Source organism: Mustela nivalis (assembly GCF_964662115.1).
Source record: "Mustela nivalis genome assembly, chromosome: 6".
Lineage (NCBI taxonomy): Eukaryota > Metazoa > Chordata > Mammalia > Carnivora > Mustelidae > Mustela > Mustela nivalis.
This window is the reverse complement of record NC_139025.1, coordinates 32,879,822-32,905,864: the sequence shown is the minus strand read 5'-3', so window position 1 is coordinate 32,905,864 and position 26,043 is coordinate 32,879,822. Positions and strand designations below refer to the sequence as shown.

Here is a 26,043-nt window from a genome sequence, read left to right as displayed (position 1 = left end):
CACACACCTGCCTTGTTGGGGCCCTGGGCTTTCTGATCCCCAAGGTCTGTACTCATTCTTGCCCAACTACATATTTCTGTGACTCCTCAGAGGATTCTAAAACCAACTTCACACTTTGCATACAGGGTTGAGTATGATAAAAATTTTTCACTAGGGCGCTAGAGTTTTATGAAGCAGCCAGACCCTCCCCATAGGTCATTATTGAAGAAGGTGGGATGATACTTGACAACAGCACAAGTCAGACAATGATTAGAACATCCCAGATTTATGGGCTGACTGAACATCTGAAATAGAACAGGCCAAATTATCTACCATGGAGGGTAGTTTGCTTTAGAAAAGGATAATTTGTAGTTTGAAAAAGCAGAGAGGCACAAGGGCATGGGATATTCATTCAGGTCTTCAAAAGGGAAGACTCACTTTTGGCAAGCATCACTTTTTCTCTGAAATCTGTTAGGCTAGAAAGCGATTTACACTTCCCCTCTCTACTATGTAACACTACAGAATCTTCAGATCAGAAAACTCATATGAAAAAAAGAAAGAAAGCCCATAAATAAAAGCACACCTTCACTCCAGACCTCTTAACATCATATTTGCATTGAAGTATTTGTGGTCATGGCTTGCTTTGCGTGTTTAACCACTTGATAGTTCTCCTCCAGTTGTTCTCTTATTTGTTGGTTTCCCCTTTGGAATTTAGGCTCTAGTCCAAACATATTGCCTCCAGTATGGTTTGCTGAATGAGAAGAAAAGGACCACCACTTCTCTTGTTCCGGATGATACAACCTGAGACCGCACTAGATTTTTGTGAACCACATCCCACAACCAACTCACACTGAACTATAGTTAACTAGCATTCCTAATCCATTTTCTGAACGCTGAATCTCATGTCCCCCATTCTGCAACCAGTAGTGGGCCTTCTGTCCTCAAGGACAAGGCCTTACATATGTTTTGATAAAATTTCATTCTTAAATATTTGTTCCAACCTTTTAACTAAAGTGACATTTGTTCAAAACAAATCCAATATAACAACTTTTTTTTTTTTTACTTATTTTATTTACTTGAGAGAGAGAGAGAGCATACAAGCATGAGTGGGGGCAGTGGGTGAGGTGAGACAGAGGGAGAGGGAGAGCAGTCAATACACAGGCCTCTATCCCAGACACTAGAATCAGGACCTGAGCCAAAGGCAGATGCTTAACCCACTGGGCCACCCAGGCACCCCTAAACTTTCTGTCTTCTGTTACCGTATTCAGCATCCCATCAATGGGTTTAATTACATGATCTACAAGTCCAAATGCCATCTTTTTAAGTAAAGTCTTCTCTTAGTACTCTATTTAAAATTGACCCTTTTCTCTGACCTAATATACTTTCTATATTCTTTCTCTGCTTTTTTTTTTCCACGCCACAGCATGTATAATGATCTAATATGCCACATATTCTATCTATTCATTTTGTTTATTACCTTTTCCTTCCTTTAGGCTATAAGCTGCATTACGGTGGCTATTTTTGTCAGTTCTGTTCCCTGGTGGATCCCATGTTTGTTGTATGGATGTGGTTGAATACATTAGTATCCTTATTCGGGTCAGTAAGAATGTTGAACTTTGACAAGACCAAGGCTAGAATCCAGTACATTCTATGAGAGGTTGCTCTCGATCTTATTGTCACTTACAAATTCTCTTAATGATATTAGCATCCAGCCCAACCGTCTTCACTTTATCCAGAAGGATATTAAGAATTTGTTACATTTTTTTTTGCTGAAAATTAGGTACTACATGTTGGTGGTAGCTCTCTCCTCCATTAATCTGGAAGTTCTTTCCAAAGCAAGGAAGTGTGATTCATCTGACGTAACTGATCACTTCCTCTTTCTAATTGCATATAAATCATCCTTTTTTTTTTTAGATTTTTATTTATTTATTTGTCAGAGAGAGAGAGAATGAGCACAGGCAGACAGAGTGGCAGGCAGAGGCAGAGGGAGAAGCAGGCTCTCTGCCGAGCAAGGAGCCTGATGTGAGACTCGATCCCAGGACACCGGGATCATGACCCGAGCCGAAGGCAGCTGCTTAACCAACTGAGCCAACCAGGTGTCCCATAAATCATCCTTTTGATTATCCATTTTAAACCTTGCCCGGGATAAACAGGACATTAATCAATGACCTGCCCAAATCCTGTGATTCCCTGGAAGGGAGCTCCTTCCCTGTGTGAGGTCCCTCCAGGTGAGCATGTGCTCGCTGAGAGCAAAAGCATCCAAATGATGGAGGTAGCACCACCGAGCTGGAGGCTTAGGCTTAGATCCCGTTTGTTGTGTTGCACTGGAATATCACATCCTCTGTTTTCCTGAGTCCTGGATTTTGCAGTCTATCCAATAAAAATGGTAATATAATTTTCAAAAATATAGTATGCTACTTTATTGATTATGATATATTTATAGCCTTTTGGTTTCATGTCCAGTTGCTTCATGCAGACAGTAAAGATCTGAGGTTTTGGATATGTTTAGCTTATTTCTATTGCTCTTTGATCTAAAGGATTTATATTTCTTTTCTCCATTTCCTTTTTTCCCATTTTTTGTGACACAGCTGTGGTTGAGGCCCTTGTCATCTCATCCCTGAGTTATCACAGTAGCTTTCTAATTGGCTCCAGGACTCCTGTCTCTGGCTTCTTCATCTTAGATTCTTCAGTCAGGCTAATTTCCTGGAACCCAGCTGCTCAAAATGTGTCTATGGAGCACAACATCAGCATCTTCCAGGAGCTTGCTAGAAATGCAGCTTCTCAGGCACCACTCAAAACCTACTGAATGAGATACTGCATGTCAACAGGACCTGTAGGTGATTCACACTCACATTGAAGTTCAAGAAGCACTAGCCTCTCTTTCTCCTACCAAGGGGGCATCTGTAAACTTCACATTGAACCATCCCTAAACTATCTCTGTCAGAAAGGTTCCGTCTAATTTTCAGGGGAGATGTTTTTGACATGAAGATGCAAATGCACACCTATACCATCTACTCACTGGTTCTGAGGATGACGAGCAAGTTTATCTAGAGCACTTTGGAACAATAGTAAAAATTATTGAGATTTAACTTGAATTGAATCCTTCTGGTTAAAGTAGAGTATTTTTGTTTTTGTTGAGTGAAAATCAAGGGAAGCACTTGGGAAGCATCTGCAATGAGTTGTTTGGAAATGTTTTTGTTAGTTTGACCCCATGACAGGAGTTTTATGTATTTGATTTAATCCTCACCATAATCCCATTTAGGTAGGTGTTTTCATCCCCATTGTACATGAGAGAAAATGGAGAATCCAAAAGATTAGGTTGTGCAGAGCCACAGTATTGGTTAGAATTCAGGCTATGTATACCATAGTAGCAAAAACATTGGGAATTCAGCGATTCAGACAAGCGGCTCTATCTTGAGATGGGCAGGTGACCACAGGTGGGAAGCACAGATGCTTCTCCCATGTGGTTCATCATCTCCCAGGATGTCCACCTCCATGGGGTAGAAGCTAGTCCCTCCCTGCCCTTGGGAAGAGGGAAAGTGGAGAGCACATAATTATTTAATGAAAGCATAAGTTTTCAAAATATTGGAAGTGCTACCTGTCACTTATACTCATGGTCTGTTAGTTAAAGCGTGATCACATGGCCACACCCAGTTGCAAAAGAGGCAAAGAAATATTGAAACCTGGGGAGTTAATTAACTAAAAAGTAGAAAGGAGAGTGGCTATGAGGGCCTTGCCATAGGTACCGAGCTGATTAGTGGAAGAGCCAAGATTCAAACTCTATGACTACAACCCATGATCTTTTCACCACATTATACCACCATTTCTCATAGTTGATAGTCAGTAAATGTTTGTTGAACTGAGATAAATTGAGATATTACATGTAAGCCTTTTGGTTATTTGAAAGTACTTCTTCCTTCTCTCTTGCCCCCCGATTACCTAAGTGGCTGTGTGCTAAACTGTCACTATCTTTGATGATGTTACTTTGTAAAGCAGGAAACTGATTTTCCTCCTCCTTCAAGAGAACTGTTATAATAAAATAAGCCGCCAGTTCTGTGGTTCTGTGGAACCATATGAAGGATTGTAATAGTTGTTAATGGTAATCATTTTTTAATGACCAAATGACTATCCCCTTTCTTTTTTTTTTTTTTAAAGATTTTATTTATTTATGTGAGAGAGAGACAGTAAGAGAGAGCATGAGAGGAGAGAAGGTCAGAGGGAGAAGCAGACTCCCTGTGGAGCTGGGAGCCGCATGTGGGACTCGATCCCGGGATTCCGGGATCATGACCTGAGCCAAAGGCAGTTGCCCAACCAATTGAGCCACCCAGGTGCCCGACTATCCCTTTTAAAATAGGTATTTTGTTAGGAGAATGCCACTGCTCAAAATATTTTTTGATATTTTGTGTTGGCTGGTGTATCAGTCAACTATCCCTGCAATGATGGTTCATGACAACCACACCAAAGTCTCAGAGGCATACAGTAATAAACATTTAACTAATGGTTCCGTGGGTCTTCTGGAGGTCAGCTCTTTAGACTGGGGCTGGCTGGCCGGCATTGCTCCAGGTGTCTCTCAGCCTCCTTCTGAGAGAGCAGGTTAACGCGGATAGGCTTTTCTCTGGCAGCGGAAGCATATGAGCAAGTGAAGATATGGGAGGTTTCTTGAAGCCCACACAAAGAGCCTATTAGGAGAGCCAGTTACATGGCTAAAACCATGGTCCAGGACCATGGGAAACAGATACACCTTAAGTAAGAGGAAATGTGGTCATGTGGCAAACAGTATAAATACAGACTTGGTGAAGAGTTGGGGCCAACAAAGCAAATTATCATAGCTTTGCTTTTATGGAGTTGTTTTGAATATTTATAATGAGGGTTAATCTTTGAGGGTAGCTTTGAATTTCTTTTTAGCAAAATACCTAAATTTATAAATAAGATTAGCAAATCATCTTGGTTTATCTTTGGGCAGAAAGGTAGACGTTTAAGTATGTGACTTAAAAATAATGAGACATTTCCAGAAGAACCGGCTCAAGAATACGATGTTCAGTGGCAGAATAGTTGGGATCAATGTATAGCTTTCCAAAATGACGAACTAATTGAAGGAATAACACTCATTTGGTTCAATAATTCAAAAAATTATTTATTTTTTGAAATAAACTTTATGGCTTGTAGTCACATGTTCCCACCTAGTCTGAAGATGGGAAGGGGAGGGAATAGAGGTTTATCTCTGATATCCCCTTTGACTAACCCTGGGAAAATATGCTTTATGTGCAGATTCTCATCGCCAAGTCCCCTCTGGCTCCCTTCACCTCATTTGCCTACACCATCGAGAAGGAAGGCCTGGTTCTTCAAGGTAAGATCCTTGAATTAAGCCATTTCTTTAAGCTGATTATGCTCAGGACTGCCTATCGATGGTGATAATTACTATGCTCCTGATAGAAACTACTTCAGGACAGAATCAAAGGCCAAGATGAATTTGCCAATGATATTTATCCTAACGAGATAAAAGAGATTGGCAATTGTAGCAAGAACTTAACAGCGGGTGGAGGTAGGCCTGGGGGAGAACTGCAGAATTTCCTGACAGAGTGCGACAAAGAATGAGAGGGTTAAAGCACCCATCTAGGAGCTGCCAACCCCGAGACCTCTTCGCAGATCCTATGGCGTAAGGAAGCGGGTGGTAGTCCTCTCACACCAGTGTGGAGGACCTGCAAAACCATCGGGTCTGGCTGCCTGTGGGGCTCTTAGTCATGGCTCCATGAGCACTTCTTCCTCAGCCTCTTTCTCGTTACTCCATTTCTGGTCTCTTTAGCTAGTCCCAAGTAGGGGCCAGGCCCTGCTGACCTGCTCTGGTGGCTTGGGCCTGGGACTCAGAAGAAGTAGAGTTCTGACTCATGGCAGAGTGCCCCCCCAGCCACAACCTGGAACTCTCCGATCTATGGGGTGGTTCTCGATGCTGGATCTTCTGGCAATTGCAGAAAATAATGACATGACACCACCAAACTGAGCGCACAGGGCCAGATGTCCAAAGCTGCTTTCTAGGTTGAAAACAGTCCACACCAAAGGGCTCGGATGCACATCTGTCCCCCACTGTCAGGCAAGAGGCCCTCCCCACAGAATGCACCGTGAACATCTGGCCCGAACCCCAGGGGAGCATGCTGGCATTGCTGTCGATGGGAGGAATAGCTGCCCTTTAGGATTTTGTAAGTTGAGTACTTTCCCCAGGTTTTTGAAACAGGGCGAGTCCTTACAGTATTCCCAGGGAGACACATTGCACTGCAAAGATGTAGCAGGAATTTTGTGGGGCAGGCTAGAGGGTTCATGCTTTGGGCTGAGGAGCAGGCTGCAGCCTTCCCTTTCCTTCCCCTTCTAAAACCTCCGCTTCTTAATGAACCCGGAAAGCAGCTTGTTTGTTTGGTGCAGCTGAGCCCCACAGCAGGGACTCAGGTCCAGGGAAACTTGGGGTAAGAACTACTGACCTTTGGCTCTTAGCCTTTGACTTATGCTATCCAAGTTCCTTGGTAAATATTTTTTTTACAATTGCAAATATTGTTTTCTGACAAAGAAGCAGAGATTTTAAGACCAGATTAAGCAAAGCAAACAGCAGGCCCCTTTGTTACATACTCTCTAAGGGTGTATAACTAATAAGCCATCAGAAAGCTGAACTTTATTTACCCAGGACACACTGTGGCTTTTGGCTCTTCATTTTCAGAGGCTTTTCTAAAAGATTAGCAATCGACTAAGTAGCAAATTTAGATGGAGATTTTAAGAAATTCTACGGAAGATTACAAGGCAATTTCAGGAGGCAAAGAAGCAGTTCTGCCCAGATGGCTTGTACTGAGAGCCTTGATACACTGCCTCTATCTTGATCACTGGGCCTTTGGGTAAATAGCATTTCTAAGCCTGACCTAATCTGGATAACTTTTCGGATAGTATTTGTGAGCACAAATTTCACAGAGTTGCCTCTCTGACACTCATTGGTAAGATCGTGATTTGGACAGGAAATAGGAATTACGGTGAGAAAGTGGAGGCTAGAAATAAAATGAATTGGTAGAGGTTAAATACCTGCAAAGACTATCAGAAAAAGCCAGAAAACAAAGAAGGTGGATTACTAAAGGAGGCTGCCCTATAGCTGTGTGTCCAGGAACAAGAAATTCAGGAAATGTCTGATGATGCAGGAACCCCAAGCAGGATATAAAAAAATGTCTGGGAGGCCACAGTGCCTCACCTGGAAGCTTTTTCTCAACCGCACTGCTCCAGCTACCCTTCCCACGCTAAGGTTTTCTGAGGCAGCGGAACCTTTCAGTCCCTAGCAGGAATGCCACAAATACGGACCTCTGGGCTCTCCCTCCCCAATAGCCTTGTGCTCCCAAGATTCTGGGAAAACAAAAAGGACCTCTGAACCTGAGAGAAATGGAGATCCCTCCTTTAGTGGAGAGACCCTGTGGATTTCTGTTCCAAGCTCTGGTGTGATCTTGAGAAAAATCTCTGTCCCCCTAGTTTTGTCAGCATGAAAACAACAAGGTCAACCTTGATTCAGCACTTTGCAAACTGTGTTGCAACCCATTGGTGGGTCATGAAATGAAATTCATGAGTCACAACCAGAATTTTAAAAAATGAAATAGGAGACAATAGAAAATAACAGATGACGTCACACGTATTGCACTATTCCATGAAATGTCCCTTGTGTGACTGTGTGTGTGCATTATGAGTTTGTGTATATGCAGTGCAAAGTGTTCTTACTTGGACTGTAGGTGACCTCTAAAGGCGTTAACCCTTTAGCTTATCTGATTCTCCTAGGAGATGGCATACTTCTCATGGCTTAGCTCAGTAGAGTTGCACCTAGAGATCTCCACACACCAGAACATAAAAGCTTATTCCACCCCCGACTCCTACCAGATGACTAAGCTTAAAAAAAAAAAACAAAGCAAAACAAAACAAACAAACAAACAAACAAAAAACTCACCTGCACGAATTCCCCAGGTGTAATGCAAAGAAACCTTTGATTCCTGGGTGGTAACCTTGGAAAGATAACAAGCAGCCAAGGCCAAGAGGCTTTCCTTGTGTAAGGGGTTGCTCTGGCACCATAGCCCCAAGTTGGTATGGAGATTGGTTGGTACCTAGTGCTGGGGAATTGGGGGAGGGGGGCAGGCAATGCAATCCCTGTCTGAGGGGCAGAGAGACCGAGAGGAGAAGGGCTGGAAAGGTGAGGGCAGCTCCTTCGATACCAATAAAAAAAGAGACTGCCAGCCCAGCCCCTTGGGGCTGGACAGTCAGTCTTTGTAATGGAGCCAGCCTGGAGTGGTGGGAAGAAACAATTCCTACAGGCTTCCCTTTTTTCAGGGGGTTAGTGAATGTGGGAATGACCCCAAGGTGCCTTTTATCCCCTGAGCAAGTCCAAGACTCCTGTGGGCCTGCTGACCAGGAGGTTATAATACCTGAAGTGCTCCCGTGTGTATAAGCAAAGGGTGGGAATAAAAGGTGAGGCCAAAATTCGATTTCCTGGCTCCACAGGCCATTCCCCTCACCAGTTCTCAAGGATTAGGATGCTAAGAAGAGCCAGCAACTGGGGGCCTTAGACCCTTCCTGCCCCTTTGTTCCCTGGGATGGGAGGAACAATACATCGCAGGCCAGAGAGACGGAGGGGCCTGGTTAGAGATTTCTCAGGCTGGTTTTTGAAATACTTGAAGGAGCCGGTCCGTGCTATTGTTGTCGTAAAATAGAAAGCGGAACTATTCTCCCTTTGCTAAAAGAAAAAAAAAAAAAAAAAAAAGAAAAGAAAAGAAAGAGAAAGAAAGAAAAGAAAAAGTAAAAGAAAACCCACCCTCCCGGCATTTTCAGCAGCCGCCAGCTCAGGCCATTTCCATGGTAATGATGTACTCTTTGCGTCTTTGTCTGTCCTGCACTTGTTGAGGTCCTGGCTGGTGGTTGGACTCAACACCCTGGAAATATTTGGCCCCAAAGGAGTGGAAGCCACCAGCTTCCTGATGGTTCAGACTCTGAGAGGGGCCAGGTCTCGGCAGAGGGAGAGACAGCCCTTTTGTGCAACTGAGGTGGCAAATGTGAGGGTGTAGGGGTGCCTCTCATAAATCCTTTTCTCCTTTTGTCCCCAGAGTTCCCCCCATGAAAGACTCAGTACCCACGGGGTAGAAAAGCTGAGAGTTTGGCCGGCTCAGAGTGAGGCTAAGGGGTGCAGAAACCTAGGGGAGAGGGAAAAGCAGAGCTGGCTTTGGGAATCGGGTGGCCCGCAAAACCTCATGGCAGCAGAAAGGAAGGGAGCATTTATAGTGAACTCCAACTTGACCCACATTCTGCTCTGGTCGCGTTCTTTGTTTCCCCCAACAAGCCCCAAATGTTGTGCCCGGCAGAATACAGCTGGGACCTCTGGACCTCTGTGTCAGGCCAGAAATAAAGATTAAGATTGTGTAATTGAAAACAGCCAGGCCGTGTTGCTGATGCTGTCTGTGGGAGGCCTCCGGAAAACCCGAGGCCAGGCTCTCCCAGAGCAGGCCTAGCCTTCATCCTGGCCTCATGGCAGTGGAGGCCGGTTGACTTGGTGAGGAAGCCGCGCTGGCCAGGGAGAGTCAGCAGATGCTCCTCCTCAATCACCTTCCTTTCCCTACTCTCTGAATGGCTCTGGGTATCTAGGCAGCATTTGAAGAACAAAAGCCAGGTTGTTAAGGACAGAAGATAATGGCTTAGTTTTTTGGTAGGGTAGAGTGGTGGTTTTTAATGTCGTTTTTTAAAAAATTAGAATTAGGTATGACAGGATGCATTTGGATTTTGGTGCCTCTGCTAGTTCAAGGCTAAATGAGCAGCGTAAACCTTGGGACGGGGCTGGGGAAGCTCAGGGGAGCCCAGGGCACCCTGAGAAGTGTCCAGAGAAGGCCCTGCAAATGAAGCTAGTTTCCTGTTTTTTCAATCACCTAACATAGGGATTCGGAAGAAACCAGAAAACAAGGAAACAATGATTGTTCTTAAGAGCTGGAAAACTATCCACCTCATCTTTCTTGTAAAATCAAGAATGGTTGTTTGAGCACCTTTTGAAGCTCATTGGAAGAGGCATCAATCTCCTCTATTTGTTCTCTTGTCACAAAGTTGGGTTAAATTCTTCCATCCCATTTTCTGAGTCACTGAGCCAACTGGATGATTTATTGAAAAATTCTTTGCCCCCAAATGCCACCATCTAATTTCATCAGATTTCAGTTGGAATTAGTAACCCATCTAAATGTTTTCTGCCTGGTGGACTCAAAGTGACCCAGAAGGTTCTCGATCCATTTCCATCCAGGGATGGAGGTCTGCTTGATCAATACAACCCACACACCTGGCATAGCCTGACATTCCTGTGGGAGCCTGGGCAGAGAGCCCTGGGATTCAGTGGAGCACAGAAAGTGAGCTCCTCTCCCAGAGGTCACAGAGAAGAGGGCGGAGCAGGTCTGTCACGTTGTCCCTCGGCTGCCAGGTGCCCCTGCAGCCTCAGAAAGCTGGGGCAGGCCAAGGCATTGTCCTCTGTGGCTCTGCCTGCCTCTCAGGGAGGAGATTCCCAGGGAAGATGAGGAAGGATACCCCTCTGCCAGTTCTTTCCCCTTTTTGGACATTTACTTCACATTCCCTCTCTCCATGACATCTCCTCACACCAGCCCTCTACTTTGTTTACTTCTTTTACTCTGGCTATCAGTTTCAAAGAGAGATTTTGTTTTCAGTGTGGAAAAAAAAATTAAATACAGAACAGGACAGAAACTGATAAAACCCATGACTTGAACACCCAGAATTAGCAAATGTTCAAATTTTGTTACATTTGCTTCAGATTATTTTTTTTATTATAGGAATGAAATTTGACAAAACAAAAAACTCCCAGTCCATCCCTTCCCTGCCTTGCACTCTTCCACAAAAGTAAAAACTCTCCTGGATTTGATATACATCCTTCTCCTCATGCTGAAGAACTTTTCTACATGTATGTGAATCCACACATAATATAATGATTTGTTTTGAGTGCATTCCAAGTTTGCATAAATGGTGTATTGTACACATCATTCCACAACTCGCTTTTGTCACTTCACGTTGTGTTTTTGCAATTTATCCACTCTGATACACACAGATGATGGTTCTTTCACTTTAATGAGGCAACCATGTTCATTGTATGAATGTACCACATTATCCATTCCCCCATTGATGGAAATTTCAATTATTTGTTAACTTAAGTGAATTCTGTTGCACATGCCACTTGGTGGGCTGGTGTGAGTATTTTTCTGGTATATAGAAAAAGTGGAACGACTGGTCAGAGGGATGCATGTTCTAATCTTTCCATATATTCCCAAGTTGCTTTCCAAGGATGTTTACCAATTTAAACTTCCTCTGGTTGTAGTGGACCATTTCTACACAGCTGTGTGTAATTCTGAGTTTGTTGTCATGTTTCCATGGTCAGTCTTCTTTGTATTCTTTATGGATGACTCTTATCTCTGCCATAGGGGTGTAATCCTTCCATAGTCTCTAGAGGGATCTTCTGCACAACACATGTGCTTTATGCATATACTTAGATGATTGGTTGAGAAAAATTACCTTAATTCCTCCCAGAGTTAGCTATATACACTTCTAAGAATGAGAGATTTTAGTTTTTTCCATCACCCTTATTTTCAGGTCAGCAGTCTGAGTTCCAGAAAGGCAAAGTTGTGTTCACTGCCTCCAAATTATGTTTGTATCCCTTTTTAGGTACTTAGAACTCCCAAGATTTTACTAAAGCAGAAATGGGTTTGGGCCTCTCATCTTCCATCACAGAAGCCCCTCTGGTAACTTACCTCTCAGATTTGATGAGCCTCTGTTAGGAATATCCTAGTCCTGTCCTGGATCCTAAGCTAAGATGGATCAGTCACACTAATGTAAGCAGTCCCTTAAGGAAGTTCTTGAGTTGGGTTGTAAGTTCAGCTGGACGGAATCACAATCTGAGTTAACAGTGGAATACAGAGTAGAGATTTATTGCTTTCTCACGTAGCATTGCAGAGGAATACAGTCCAGAGTTAGAAATAGCAGCTCATCCCACATGTTTGTCTAAGGATGCAGGCTCTTAGCTTGTTGCCCCATCACACCTAGGATGTTGCCCTTGTTATCATGGTCCACAATGGCTCAGCATCATGACCTCCATCCAGAATATGTAGCAGAATTTATATGGAGTAGAGAATGATGGTGAGAGGAAAGGGCATCCTCCTTCTTTTAGGGATATTAATTGGAAGTTACACACATTATTTCTGCTTATATCATGTTGGCCAATCTATAGATGTTTGGGAAGAAAGACTGAGAAATGTAGTTGTTTATCTGGGTGTCCATATTCCCAGTTAAATTTGGGGAGTTCTTTTACCATGTGAGAGAAGGGGAGATGAACATTCAGGGATACATACTTTTCAGAGGAGCCCAGCTGCAGACAGTAGACCCCAGGGTGCAATAGTACAGACCCTAGGGTTGGGCTTATAGCATAATGTTGAAATGCACCATAAATATTGTGTTGTAAATATTGTATGTTAAAAATGCTATCAGGACCCTCTTTGGAGAATCCAGAGCAGAGAAGTAGGGTATCACAATCAGTAATGCCACCAGGGATCAACACCAAAAATCTTGGTCCCGCACCCATAACAGAATCTCTCACAAGCAGAAACTTTAGTATGTGTTTTGCTATTATATACTACACAAGAAAGATGCTTGAACAAGAGCTACTTGTGCTTATAGCACAAAGCAGGGTATGAATTTGGGTCCAAAGTCGTAGACTAAACACATTTTCCCCAAAAAATGTTTTTTCCTGTCTCCACATTTTTTTTACACATGGAACAAAATGTCAGTTGGAATAAGGTTATAGAAAAAAACTTTATTCCAAGGCCTGGACTATAGTTAGACTGGGTCCACACTCTTTTAGCACCTGGAAGCCATTTGGCTATCTTTGCAGAGCTAACAATTTGCATTTGTGAAAATGCCCAGGTAATAATACTAAAAGATGTTAAATCAATTCAGGTTGTTGATTTTCTTTGATAACTTCTTCCAAGAGGACTTGGTGTTCTTTCTGGAATATGACTTAAGCTCCATTTCAGTGAGTTCAGTTCAGTGGGTATTTGTTGAGGTATCTATTGTTTGTAAACCACAGTGCTCAAGGGATGTAAGCCTTGGGGGGAAAATGGTCCTTCTCTCTTAGTAACTCAAAATCTAGCTCAAAAACAAAATAAGTTTAATAAAAGGCAAACTGTAACACCTATTATTGAGATTCAAATAATGTTATATGGATAAAGGAAATAGAATCAATCCAAATGGATGACTGAGGAAGGTTCCTGAGAGTAGGGCGTGGGGGCAGGGGGATTGAATTGGACGTAAGCCCCTGAATACCGATGAAAATGGCATTCCATTGTCTCTTGATAGAGGCCAGTTTCTTTCCCTGCTTGAGGATAGATTTGGGAACCTTGAGGAAGGCTGATTAGTGCCATGTGACTAATGTTGAATCATGCTGACTAATGTGTTCTAATGGATTGATTCAATAATAAAGGGAATGTTGAGAGTCAAGAGTTCAGATCCTGAATTTCACCATGTGATGAAATGTAAATCCCTTAGCCTCAGTACTTCATATTTTGGTCAATTAAAATATGCTCTTGATGAGAATGTAACAAGTCACCTTGACTAGAAAGTGTTTTCCAAACCTCAGGGATAACAGAAATGCTTAACAACAACTCCCAGGATAGGCTTGTGCAACCGCGGGTTATTCATCGTGCACTGAGAATCGGAACATCCATCACGTGCTGCTCCCCAGCCATGCGAAACTTCTACTTCCTCGCACATGCCCCAAGAGCTGACAAACAGTACTCTGCCCTCACAAAAACTGACAAATAGAGGAGCTTTTGAAAAATCTTCCTATCTACCTACTGGGGTGGCTATGTTTTTCTCCCACAAATGTCACCACAGAACTGAGAGCTTGCAGTACACACACAGCTTTTTCTCTCTTTTGACATGTCCCCAGCTAGACTGCTTGAGAACCTGGCCTTCCGTGTCCAGATGTTTACTGAATTCTGAAGGCCCCCCAAAGGGCCCAAGTTCTTTTGTTGCCCTCCAAATCACTTCCCACAGAGACTGACCGATGTCCTGAAGGAGCCCTTCAATAGGGAGGATAAATGGAGGCAGATGAAGACATGACCCCCTGAGGCTCGCCCACGTCCATGCTAACAAAGGGTCTGAGGCACAACCTTGTAAGGAGCATTTTGGTCAGCAGCGTCCCTTCAAGAGGCCACGTCTCCCCCACAGGGCTGCTTTCAATGGCTACCATCACAGTGGAAGTACTGGGCATTTGTTAAGGGCCGAGGTTTGCTAGGTGCAGCACAAAACATCTAAATCATGCTCCCCTGTCTTTGTGAGGACTTCCTGGCTACAGATGGCAGCTGGCTTTCTCAGGGGAAACCTGGAGCTAGTGGAGGAAGCCAAAGAGGGGCTCCCACTTCTCTGGATGACCTCTTCCCACCCAGCCCGGAAAGGGCTTTTGTCTGCAGCTCTCAGCAGTCAAGCCATGACTGTGAGACTTACCCCACACCTATGCTGTGTTTCTGGGGGGGGTCTCTGCTTTCTGAGGCTGCTGACTCCCTAGGTAACAGGAAGATATGCATGTATGTTAGGGGTCTACAGCTGGAAGGAAAGTTTTATTTAGACTATTAGTGAGAAGTTAGTGTATTTCTTGGTAACACTTCTTTTTTCCAAACGTATTTTCTCCCCCCCCCCCTTTTTTTTTTTAACTCCTTTAGGCCAACAGAGGCCACAGGGACACACTATGACCGTTGTCTAGAGCTGCTGGGCACACGATTTGTGAAATGAAACAGGATGGTGCTGCTTGGAAGAAGGAAACGGAAGCCAACATAATGGGGATTAATTAGTTGATTGATGTTGAGATGGTAACAGATTTGCCTCCATACCATTGAGCCAGCCATCTCAGACCTAGCAGGGAAGGTGAGGATGAAGAAGCCTTTGTTCAGGTCTGTAGATGCGTGGGGCTGAAGGCTTTGCCGCCATGGGATGTCAACAGCCATAATAATAATAATTTGCACTTACATAGCACCTTTCAACCAGGCACCTCAAAGCAGTTCAGCCACGTTAATTAATTAAAGCCCACAATCCCCCTGGGGAGAGGAGGAGGATGACTAACAGGATTTGTAATTACAGGAGGGAACATTTCCGAATAAAGTATTGTCCACCATATAAAGAGAGTGGGTGTAAAGGAATTGGGGTCTCCAAAGAGTTACTGATTCAGAAATTAAATCATGGAAAGATGGGGAGGCTGGGGGCGGGCATGGGTGTGGGGGTCTGCTCTTGTGTCAGAGGGAGGTCGATGGGCTCAGAATTCACTGACAGGTTCGAATCCAACTGAGAAGCGGGACATGTCTGGTATTAGTGGCATTTGGAAGGTCATTAGTGGCATGACTATTGTGGTGTAAATTCAAGTTTCACTAGTATATTGTGTACAGCCCCTGCAGGACAAAGAGTGAGATTCATGCAGTATTTAATAAAGGATGAAATGATTTCTTTAGATTTAAAGCCCAAAGCTGGGCCAGTCAATTAGCAAATAAACCAACTGGTGACCCATAGGGTAATTTAGTTGTTTCCAGCAGAACACCCAGCCCACGCCCTCCGACTGCCATGAAGTTTCCAACCAAAGCCTCAAGACTGGGTTCAGTGCAAGGCCTGGAGGCTTCAGCTCCTTCAAAGTCAGGCATCAGATCTTCCCGGCCTTTGGTATGGGGGACCTCTCTAACCCAAGTTGTTAGTGTCCCCCAAGCTGTCCTCTCTAGAATCGCTTTGGAGCTGCTCCCCCTCCAGAGGTTTTTTAATGCTTGGGAGGCTACTGTCAGGTCTTACCCTAGCTCGTGTTTCCCGTCAGTGCCCCGCAGAACGCTGTGCACAAAGTAGGTACGGATTAGTGAAGAGTGAGTGAATGACTCAGTGTTTTAACAACTCAGTATTTATTGAGCCCTCACCAGACGCTGCGGTGCAGCTCGCAAGAATGGGATATGTGTCCCGTCCTCAAGAACTATATTGTGAGAAATGGAAAAGACCATATACCACTAACTATAATGTAAAACAGAGTAAAATAAAATGATATGATAGATGTGCATCCAAGCCGCACGCTGCAAGGGAAAGACCGGGAACATTTTATCCAGCTGGAGCGAATCAGGGAAGGTATTCCTGGAGAGCAAACCATGTGCTGGGCATTGGAAGGCAGGGAGGGTTTTGGTAGACCTGAAAAAGGTCGGGGAGGCAGACTTTCCAGACTGTGGTCATTTGTCTCCCTTGAAGCGAGATGCATTTTGGGAACTTGTGGTCTTCAATAGAACATTTGTGAAAACCAAGCCGAGTTTTTGCGGCTGATTAAATGTACATTTCCTATGAGTTTTTACTACATGAATTGACTAATTTCAAACATCAAGGGACTATTTGAGAAGTTGCGAAAGATGTTTTATTCTCTGTAACTCTTAATTCAGTCTCTCTCCGCTTTCGCTGCCCACCGGGAAAGAAAAGCTCAACGGTTCACACATTAAAACAGGGCCCCCAGCAGTGTCTGAGAGAGGTACAAGGAAGTCGTCTCCCCACAACTGGCAGGGATTAGATGTCTTCCTCCTTGAGCCTATTTTTTTGACCCCAGGAAACCCTAAGATGGTACTCTACACCCAATGACTGACGAATCAGCCCCACACTCTCCCGCTCCAAGTTTCAACAGGACTTTTCACCACACACCACGCTGCCAGGACAGGACCTACGTGCCGTTTTTGCATCTTGCCAGTATTTATTAAGTGTTGCTGCATGTCTGACATGCACTATATATGCATAAGCTTACCTGATCCTAACAGTCTCACAAAGTAGGACCTCACATCATTCTTCCTGCGCAGATGAGGAATGAGACAAAAGTTCACTCTCTTGCTAGAAAGTGACAGAAGGTGGATGCGAGCCCACTCAGTCATGCTTCTTCCTCTCTCACCCCTCACCCACGTAGTACTTCTGTTCACATCTGTGACAACTTCTTATCATCTTCAGTTCACTAAAGTACTCAGTGCCGTACTGTGCATGGAATAGGAACTCCGTGAGTATTTTCCGAAGAATCACCAACAGGAACACCAGTGGTTTGAACTTCCCCTGGGAGGAGAGGCTGCAGAAAGCCTGCTCAGCGTGCTGAGAATTTAGTAGAGACCCATTACTACCTCCTTCCCTTTCCACCATGATTAAAGATTAGGAGACGTGCTCAGGAAAGTTGCCCCAGGAAACGTTCACAAGAAAGAAGACACAGGTGGTTTTCATGAGCTGAGAAGCGGCCAATCTGGTACCTCCCATGAGAGGTAGTGAGGTATCTAGTGTTGACCTTGGATGCTACTCACGGATTTTTTTTTTTTCTATCTGTGTGTGTACGTATACATTTACATGTCAAAGTCCAACTTTGTTTCCCTAATTGTGCTGACATCTGAGCTACTCTATGTGCAACAATCCTAGTGAGGATTCAGAAGTGGTCCCTGTCAGCCCTCAGAGTAAACATTTCTGGACTAACCCAGAAGTGCTGACTCCTATGCATTGGGTCTTGTATGTTGTAAGCAAGGTTACTGCTCAGGGACAGGATTTAAAAGATGATCTGACAAAACTGGGAGAGCCAAGTGAGAACTCTGGAGATGGAGAATGAGGATTAGGTAAGGAAGAAATGGGGAATAAAGGGAAGAACAAGTACAAAATATCAGATTCTGACCTTAAAAGTGTGATTTTAGATCCCCTTGGGAGTGTCTTTTTTTTTTTTTTTTTGAGCTTTGGTTTCAATATTGTCACCATCACTTTTGTCCTATGGCTATGAACGTATTTTCTTTATTCTACTACAGAATTCATCAGAGGCCTCTTTTGCTCAAATGGAAGGAGTGAGCCCATCACAATCCTCAAAAAAATATCCTAATTGTGAGTGAAAGCACATTGTTGACCTCTCTGAATTCCAGTAACCACAGTGTTCAGATGGAGCCCAAATTCTCCAGAAACTACAAAGAGATCTGGGAAGAGACTAGACCAATCAATAGTGGGCATAAGTTAGGATGAACTTGGTTTTGCTGCCTAAACAAACAACCCCCAAAATCTTGGTGACTTAAAGTCTGTGTGTCTGAGAGACTCTCCGGGATGCTGTCCTCCATATGACAACTCAGTATTCCATTTCAGTATGATCATGTACTTCTACAATTGCCACAGTAGGGGAAGAGAGAGAAAGACTGTACACTGGCAATTAAGTGCTTTCCCCAAGAATTGACACATACATCTACACGTAGCTCCAAGGAGGTGGGAAACACAAACCTCCCCTGTATTTGTTTTTTTTTTTTTTAATTTTTATTTATTTATTTGACAGAGATCACAAGTAGGTAGAGAGGCAGGCACAGAGAGAGGAGGAAGCAGGCTCCCTGCTGAGCAGAGAGCCCAATGCAGGGCTCGATTCCAGAACCCTGAGATCGTGACCTGAGCAGAAGGCAGAGGCTTAACCCACTGAGCCACCCAGGTGCCCCAAACCTCCCCTGTATTTGGAAGGAAAGGAGAGCTAGATATTAGTGAGCACTTGTAACGTCTGCCACATAATAATGTAGCCAGTGAGCTGGCACATTATCTCCTTCTTTCACACTCATCCCTTGCACATACCTTTCCTTGGATCACCCAGTATACACCGAAGACTTATGTCTAGTGTTGGGGAAAGAAGACCAAATAGTTTTTTTTTTTTTTTTTTTGCCCATTTTTAGTCTATAGGCAACCATTTTGAAAGAGAGGAGTATCCACAGAAAACCAGTTAACTCTGGGTACTTTTCCCTTGGATCTATCAGACACTAGTAACCTTAGGAAAGGATAAGGGGTTAAAGGGAGCCATGGCCTGATTTCAGTAATACATCTAAGATGGAACAACTAATTTTGAGTTGCCCATAACCATCATGCTTTGTATGAAAGGGCTTCTGGAAACATGCCCTTTCTCCTCCATTCCTCCCTTTATTACCAGACATGATTCAAATTCCCTCTAAGCCCTGTGACTTTTCCAGAAAGCAGCTCTCCCAGCAGAGAGAGAGAGAGAGAGAGGAGAGGAGGGGGGGGAAAAAACTTTCCCTTATTATTCTTCCAATAATGAATTCCTGCTCTGAGTGGGCTGTTTCCATGTGTTTTCAGTCAAGTGCTGATGGCAGCCTTGCCGGGGGACATTTCCAACAGGCTGTGGACATAATAGATGAGGTCTCATATTGACAAGAGCTGCTCTCAGTTTTCCTTCCAGTTTAGCCCTCCTAAGCCCTGAAATTGGAGATGAGAAATGATTCACGAGATCCCACTGGTGAACCAACATGGCTGCCACACCTCTTTCTCCTTTTAACTAGGTAAAAAGTCATGGTTTCAAAGATTTCCTCTCAGAGATTTGTAGACCTGGATCTTAGTAACTTAAAAAGGACTTAGCTTTCTCAGACCAGCCCACTTTTTGTAGATGCCAAGACCTCCTTTCTTCAGGATTCAAACATAGTCTTGGCCTACCCTGATACCATAAGAACAAAGGGAGAATTTAGGACACACTATTTCCTGTCTAAAACCTGATCTCAAATACGCAAAATGCTTCCAAATAAGCAGTGGCAGTAGCCATGTTTGCTAAGGGAATCAGCCTGCTCATTCTCCCCAAAGCAAATGTCTTCAGATAATTCCATGTCAGCTTACCTTCACGGAACTGCTACAAATTATTAGTTATAGTTGGGCTCTCTTCATTGAGAAGAGTCTCAGTTACTTCAGGTAAAAAGGAACAGGTATTTTTAAGGATATAAGTAGCCTGGAATTGGAAAGCCTTTAGGAGAAGAGGCAGCCCTGGGGATTTATTACCTCGGAGGCTCTGAGTCTCTGCTTCCCTCTGCATTTCTACCTGAAGCACTCATGTCCCAGCAGACATGCCCTATAGACAGCAGATCCTGCCTACTCAAAACTTCAGCTTGCATGTGGCCCATCCTGGGGTCTTGAGCTCCTCCTTTTATACCTCAGCCTTTCAACTTCAGTTCCCATTGGCTTCTTTCCTCGGTATTCTTAGTTAAAATTCCTAAGAGACAATCTCATTGGCTCAGGCTCATCTTATTGTTCTGTCTCAGAGAACATCATTGGCCACTAGCCAGCCAGTCAGCTGTGGGCTGAGGGATGAGCTGCAAGCATGTCTGCCCAAGTTGCAGAAGGTGGGGCAAGGCAGCTTCCTTCAGAGGGTCTGTGAGGGGCTGAAGATGTGATGGGCCTTAGTGGGCTCTTTGAACCCTTAATGGGATCGCTGCAGATACTCATTCTCTCTTGCTTCTTCGTCCCCCCATCTCATCACTGTAGGCCTGCTCTCCAGGCACAGCCCGGGCTCCTATCACTGCTCACCCACCAACTCCTGATCCAGCATCCTTCCTCTCACCCTGTTGAAGTGTGCGATCACAGAGGTATAGGACTAGCAAGTGGGGAGGAAGAGCTCTTAAAATGTATTTGAGAATATAAGGAAGATTGGAGAAAGGCATGGAAGGAGGGATGGAAATAAAATCCTTTCTCAGCCAAAAAAATTCCCATTCCCACCATGGGACTCAGGTACCTTTCCTCTTTCTCTTGATCTTTGGAGTAGTTTCCCTTTCCCCAAAAATCAAACATCAGCAGAAGCATGAGAAACTTCCATCAAGGGACCCAGATGGAGCAGAGCAGGAAGATAGTCTGGCTCTGCTAATTCCCCAGAGCTGTTTCTGACCCCTGCAAGGATCCCTAGTTCCTGTCTAAGACTTCTGCATTTCCCCAGGCCCCCAACCTCAGGCCTCATGGAGCCCTGGTCCCAGAGTCTCGAATATCCAGTCCCAAGCAATTTACTTTCAAAATATGGTTTAGAACACAAGTGAAGGAGTCTGGGCAGATAAGGTCTTTGCCAGTCGTGTTCTCCCAGTATGCCCAAAGCTCTTCACTGGCAGTTTTCACAAATCTCCCTGATATTTTTAGAGGACTGGTTGTGCGTGGCATTGCCCTGTTTCATCTGAGTCAGAGAAATGATGCATTGTGTGAATTCACACATCAAGGAGAGGACTGGGAGAGAACTGAATTACGACACTGGGCTTAGCCTTTTACTCAGTAGAGACCATTGCCTTTATACCATATCAGTTGGTTAAAAGGCCAACCCCAGACACCTACATTCAAATGTCAGCATCTCTGTATTCTTTTCAGTGGCTGTGAGGCTAGAAGTGAATTAGAGGCAAGTCTAAACAGCCCTGGATTTCCCTGCCCTTTCCTGAGCTCTGGGTATGTCAGTGTTGATTAAATCATTCATCAAACCTTGTTCCAGCTTTTATCTACCGACCAAAAGTGCAGTTTCCCTAGGAGCCTATGATGGCGGGGAAGGTCACTCCAATGGTGTTTCTACACCTGCTGCTCTGGGATTCTAGAGCCAGTTCCTCTGGATGACATCCAGATCTCTGCTCATTCCATTTAGGATCTGAGGTTGAAATCTATTGCCATTGTCTGTCCCCTGGGATCTGAAAACCCATCTGGGGTTTGTCCAGCATCTCTCTCCAATACCACCGTCCAACTCCACAGTCATTACCACTCTAACAGCTTGAAAGCTGTTGGAGAGATGGAGCAGAAGCCAGTTTGGCTTTCTCCCAGTCCTCGGGGCCCTTCTGGGGTTAATCAGCAACCACCTATCTTTGTGTTAATAACCTAAGCCTCTCTAACGAGAACACCTGGAGGAAACCCATAGGAAGCCTTAGGATGAAGCCAATTTTGCAGTAATTATTCTGACCATCACTGTCTAAGCTGGACTCAGACTGTCCAGGAAAAAAACCAACTTGTTAAAACCAGCCAACTAGCTGGACAGACTTGTGCCTCTCAATGTTCCTTAAGGCATCCTAGGTTTTACTAATACTTTCCATGTCCACATCTCAGCTCCAGAGTCCCCTTGTGCTGTGCACTCGGGCAGCTTCTCCCTATTTCAGGTACACAGGATTTAGTGAAATGTCCTGAGTGCATCTCATGGACAGAATTCTTTAGTGACATCTTCCCACACTCTCCCCAGCCTCTCAGCCCATCCCAATGGTTGTGTTTACACCACTGGAGAAATAGCAGACCTTCTTAACTGGGATTGCTGACGACTTCTCTTAGTAACTAGTCCAAATGGCTTTGGGTGTCAGGTGATTAGTCTGTGCAGGGGAAAAGGACTAAGGGCTGAGGAGGTGGAAGGGAAGGTGGGGGACACATGAAAAATGGTTTCCTGCTCTATTAGTCTGCTAAGGCTGCCATTACAGAATACCACACAAAATAGCTTAAAGAACAGAAATTTATTTTATCACACTTCTGGAGACTGGAAGTCTAAGATCAAGGTGCCAGTGAGTTTGGTTTCTCCTGAGTCCTCTCTCCCCACAGTGTCCTCCCATGGTTCCTCACATGTGTGGGCTCTAAGTGTCTCTTCCTCTTCTTATGACACCAGTCTTCTTGGATTAAGATCCTGCTCTTATGACTTCATTTAATCTTAATTGTTTCCCTTTAAAGGCCCATCTCCAAGCACAGTCTATTGGGGGTTAAGACGTCAACATATGAATTTGGTGATGGTAGTGGGGGGTGACACTGTTCAGTCCATAAGAGCTGCCATAACTTTTCCTCAACACATCATCTCCCATCCTCTGACACTGCCCTTCTGGGCAGGAGAATAGTAGACACTGGTCAGGAAATGGCAGATGGGACTCTGTACAGTCAGTTTGAGAATGGCTGAGCTAGGTAGGGAGGGTAGCTGAGGTAGGCAGAGCGAAAAGATGGCGTTTGGATACATGAAGAGATGGTTGGATGGATAGACAGATGGATGAATCTATGAATTAGGCAGCGTGTTGTTGCCACCAGGATGGACATTACAGTCTACTTCTTTGGGGGTGTAGATTTTTACAGTGCAGGGATTGCAGCCTCAAATGCTCACATTAGGTAACGGAGTTGCAAGAAGTGGCCAGGTGCAATAATAGGTAATAGTGGGGAATGGGCAAATTGGAAAGAGCATGCCCTGCCTACAGAAGCCATGTATACTTAGTTCCAGCCAATTACCATGTTATGGGATGCCAGCCTAATGTTGTCAGTATGTCTGATTTTTCAAGAGAGCAAGAAATCTGGATTTTCTGATGAAATCTTTCTTTAAATACATTTTTAAATTATAGCAATTAATTCAAACATTGTAAAATACTCGATGGACCAAATCAGCACATTTCCAGTCTGAGTGAAGCCTGGAGGCTGTCAGATTTCCACCCTTGGACCACTAGAAAGACATCTGTCATGCCATCACGTGAGGATGGAGGCGTTTAAGAGTTCTAGCTCATGAGTACGCTGCCTGGGCTCGTATTCCAGCCCACTACTTAGTTTTGCAATCTTGAGCAGCTTACACATGGGACTCCGAGTTGTTGTAAAATTAGTTAATACCTGTGGATGCCTAGAATAGTGCCAGGTGCCTAGAACAGTGGCTGCTGCCCCAGTAAGAAAACAGCAACAGAGCCAGCATTTTTTTTTTTTTAATTTCTTTTCAGTGAAACAGTATTCGTTGTTTTTGCACCACACCCAGTGCTCCATGCAATACATGCCCTCCCTAATACCCACCACCTGTTTCCCCCAACCTCCCACCCTCTGCCCCTTCAAAACCCTCAGGTTGTTTTTCAGAGTCCATAGTCTCTCATGGTTCACCGCCCCCTCCAATTTCCCTCAACTCCCTTCTCCTCTCCATTTCTCCATGTCCTCCATGTTATTTGTTATGCTCCACAAATAAGTGAAACCATATGATAATTTACTCTCTCTGCTTGACTTATTTCACTCAGCATAGTCTCTAACAGTCCCATCCATGTTGCTACAAAAGTTGGGTATTCATCCTTTCTGATGGAGGCATAATGCTCCATAGTGTATATGGACCAAATCTTCCGTATCCATTTGTCCATTGAAAGGCATCTTGGTTCTTTCCACAGTTTGGCGACCGTGGCCATTGCTGCTATAAACATTGGGGTACAGATGGCCATTCTTTTCACTACATCTGTATTTTGGGGGTAAATACCCAGTAGTGCAATTGCAAAGGCAAAGGAAACAAAAGCGAAAATGAACTTTTGGGACTTCATCAAGATCAAAAGCTTCTGGGTGCCTGGGTGGCTCAGTGGGTTAAGCCGCTGCCTTTGGCTCAGGTCATGATCTCAGGGTCCTGGGATCGAGTCCCACATCGGGCTCTCTGCTCAGCAGGGAGCCTGCTTCCCTCTCTCTCTCTGCCTGCCTCTCCGTCTACTTGTGATTTCTCTCTGTCAAATAAATAAATAAAATCTTTAAAAAAAAAAAAAGATCAAAAGCTTCTGCACAGCAAAGGAAACAGTCAACAAAACAAAGAGGTGACCCTTGGAATGGGAGAAGATATTTGCAAATGACAGTACAGACAAAAGGTTGATATCCAGGATCTATAAAGAACTCCTCAAACTCAACACACACAAAACAGATAACCGTAACAAAAAATGGGCAGAAGATATGAACAGACACTTCTCCAATGAAGACAAACAAATGGCTATCAGACACATGAAAAAATGTTCATCGTCACTAGCCATCAGGGAGATTCAAATTAAAACCACATTGAGATACCACCTTACACCAGTTAGAATGGCCAAAATTAGCAAGACAGGAAACAACATGTGTTGGAGAAGATGTGGAGAAAGGGGAACCCTCTTACACTGTTAGTGGAAATGCAAGTTGGTGCAGCCACTTCAGAGAACAGTGTGGAGATTCCTCAAGAAATTAAAAATAGAGCTTCCCCATGACCCCACAATTGCAGAGCCAGTATTATTAGCTAGTGTCACCAAATCTTTTGTTTCCTCATCTGGAAAATGGGAACAACACTTGCCTTACCTATCCCCCAGAGAAAAAGAAGAAAATATATGAAAGGGCTTACAGATGTGGACGCATTGCCAAGAAGTACACCATGCACTTCTTCTGTTACTGTACCTGTAAGTAAGGCTCAGCCTTGCCCAGTGCTAGGCTAGGAATCCCTACGAAGAGGAGGATAGCATTAACCAGAACCAGTTTCTTTCTCTTCCAACAATGATTTGGCTGTTTTGCTATTAGCATTTGGTAAGTCTTTCTTTTATTATTATGAAAAGTTAAAGCATTCAGGAAAGTAGCGAAAATAGCATACTGAACACCCAAGTACCCTTATCTAGACTTAATCATGGTTGCCATTTGCCTTATTCATTTCATCTTGGTGAGTGTTCCTTTCGGGAGTATGGAAATGGGAATGGATCGAGGCATCAGTGGTACTGAATGGGGACATGGAAGAGCGTGGGGCTTTACCTACCTCATGCCTTATTTTTACAAGAAATCAAGACCCAGTCAGATGTAGGTGGTTCCCCTTTGGATGGGACCCCTGAAAAGGGATTTTTGTGCAGGATCATACATTGTTACCACCTTAAGGTAATATAAACTGGGACATGAAATCTTGTATGATTTATAAGGCTATCACTTATTGTTATTTCTAAGGTTTCAATTTTTTTCAAACAAGAACGTGTTCATGTATTGGTTATGAAGTTGAAAATTTAAAATGTTTAGAGGCCTTCCAGTGGAAATGTCTCTGTCATAAAGAATTCAGGAGTTGAAACTGTGGGAGATCTGAGAGAAGCCTAGTGAAATCAGTGATAAAAAGAAATGTTGCCTGCTAAAAATGAAAGGTTTTAGGAGCAGAAACACTCAGATTCAAAGAAAGTATATGCCAATTATAGGGGGCCCTTTCTGTTAAAGCATTTAAGAGTCTCTAAGACATATTGCCCCATTTCTCAGCATTAGCTTTTACTGCATTTGAATGAGAAGGCTTCTCCCTGTGGAAAGGATGTCTTACAAATGTGAAAGCAACTAAACTTTGCTTTAAAATTCTATTATTCAGACCCTTCATTAATTTAAGCTGACATTCCTTCTCAATCGGGGCTAATCATCAAAGCTTTATTGTATTGAGAACCTTGAATTCAGCAACAAAGAGTGTGGGTTTGGAAGGACACGCAGGGAGGGGGGAAGGGGGAGGGCGGAGAGCTCACAAGGCTCGAACGGAGG

The 26,043-nt window shown here is 44.0% G+C and overlaps 1 protein-coding gene across 3 annotated transcripts in view; it reads left to right on the top strand.

Moving 5' to 3' along the window:
• The window catches only part of RAD51B (RAD51 paralog B), a 681,452-nt gene that overhangs the window by 555,890 nt on the left and 99,519 nt on the right, over positions 1-26,043 (top strand). For 2 of the 3 annotated variants that reach the window (XM_082734027.1, XM_082734033.1), the window contains exon 10: positions 5,248-5,326. In XM_082734027.1, the coding sequence (XP_082590153.1) occupies positions 5,248-5,326 (79 nt within the window). Of the gene's footprint in view, positions 1-5,247; positions 5,327-14,729; positions 15,185-26,043 lie in introns of those variants that run through there. The other variant, XM_082734032.1, reaches the window with a different exon arrangement.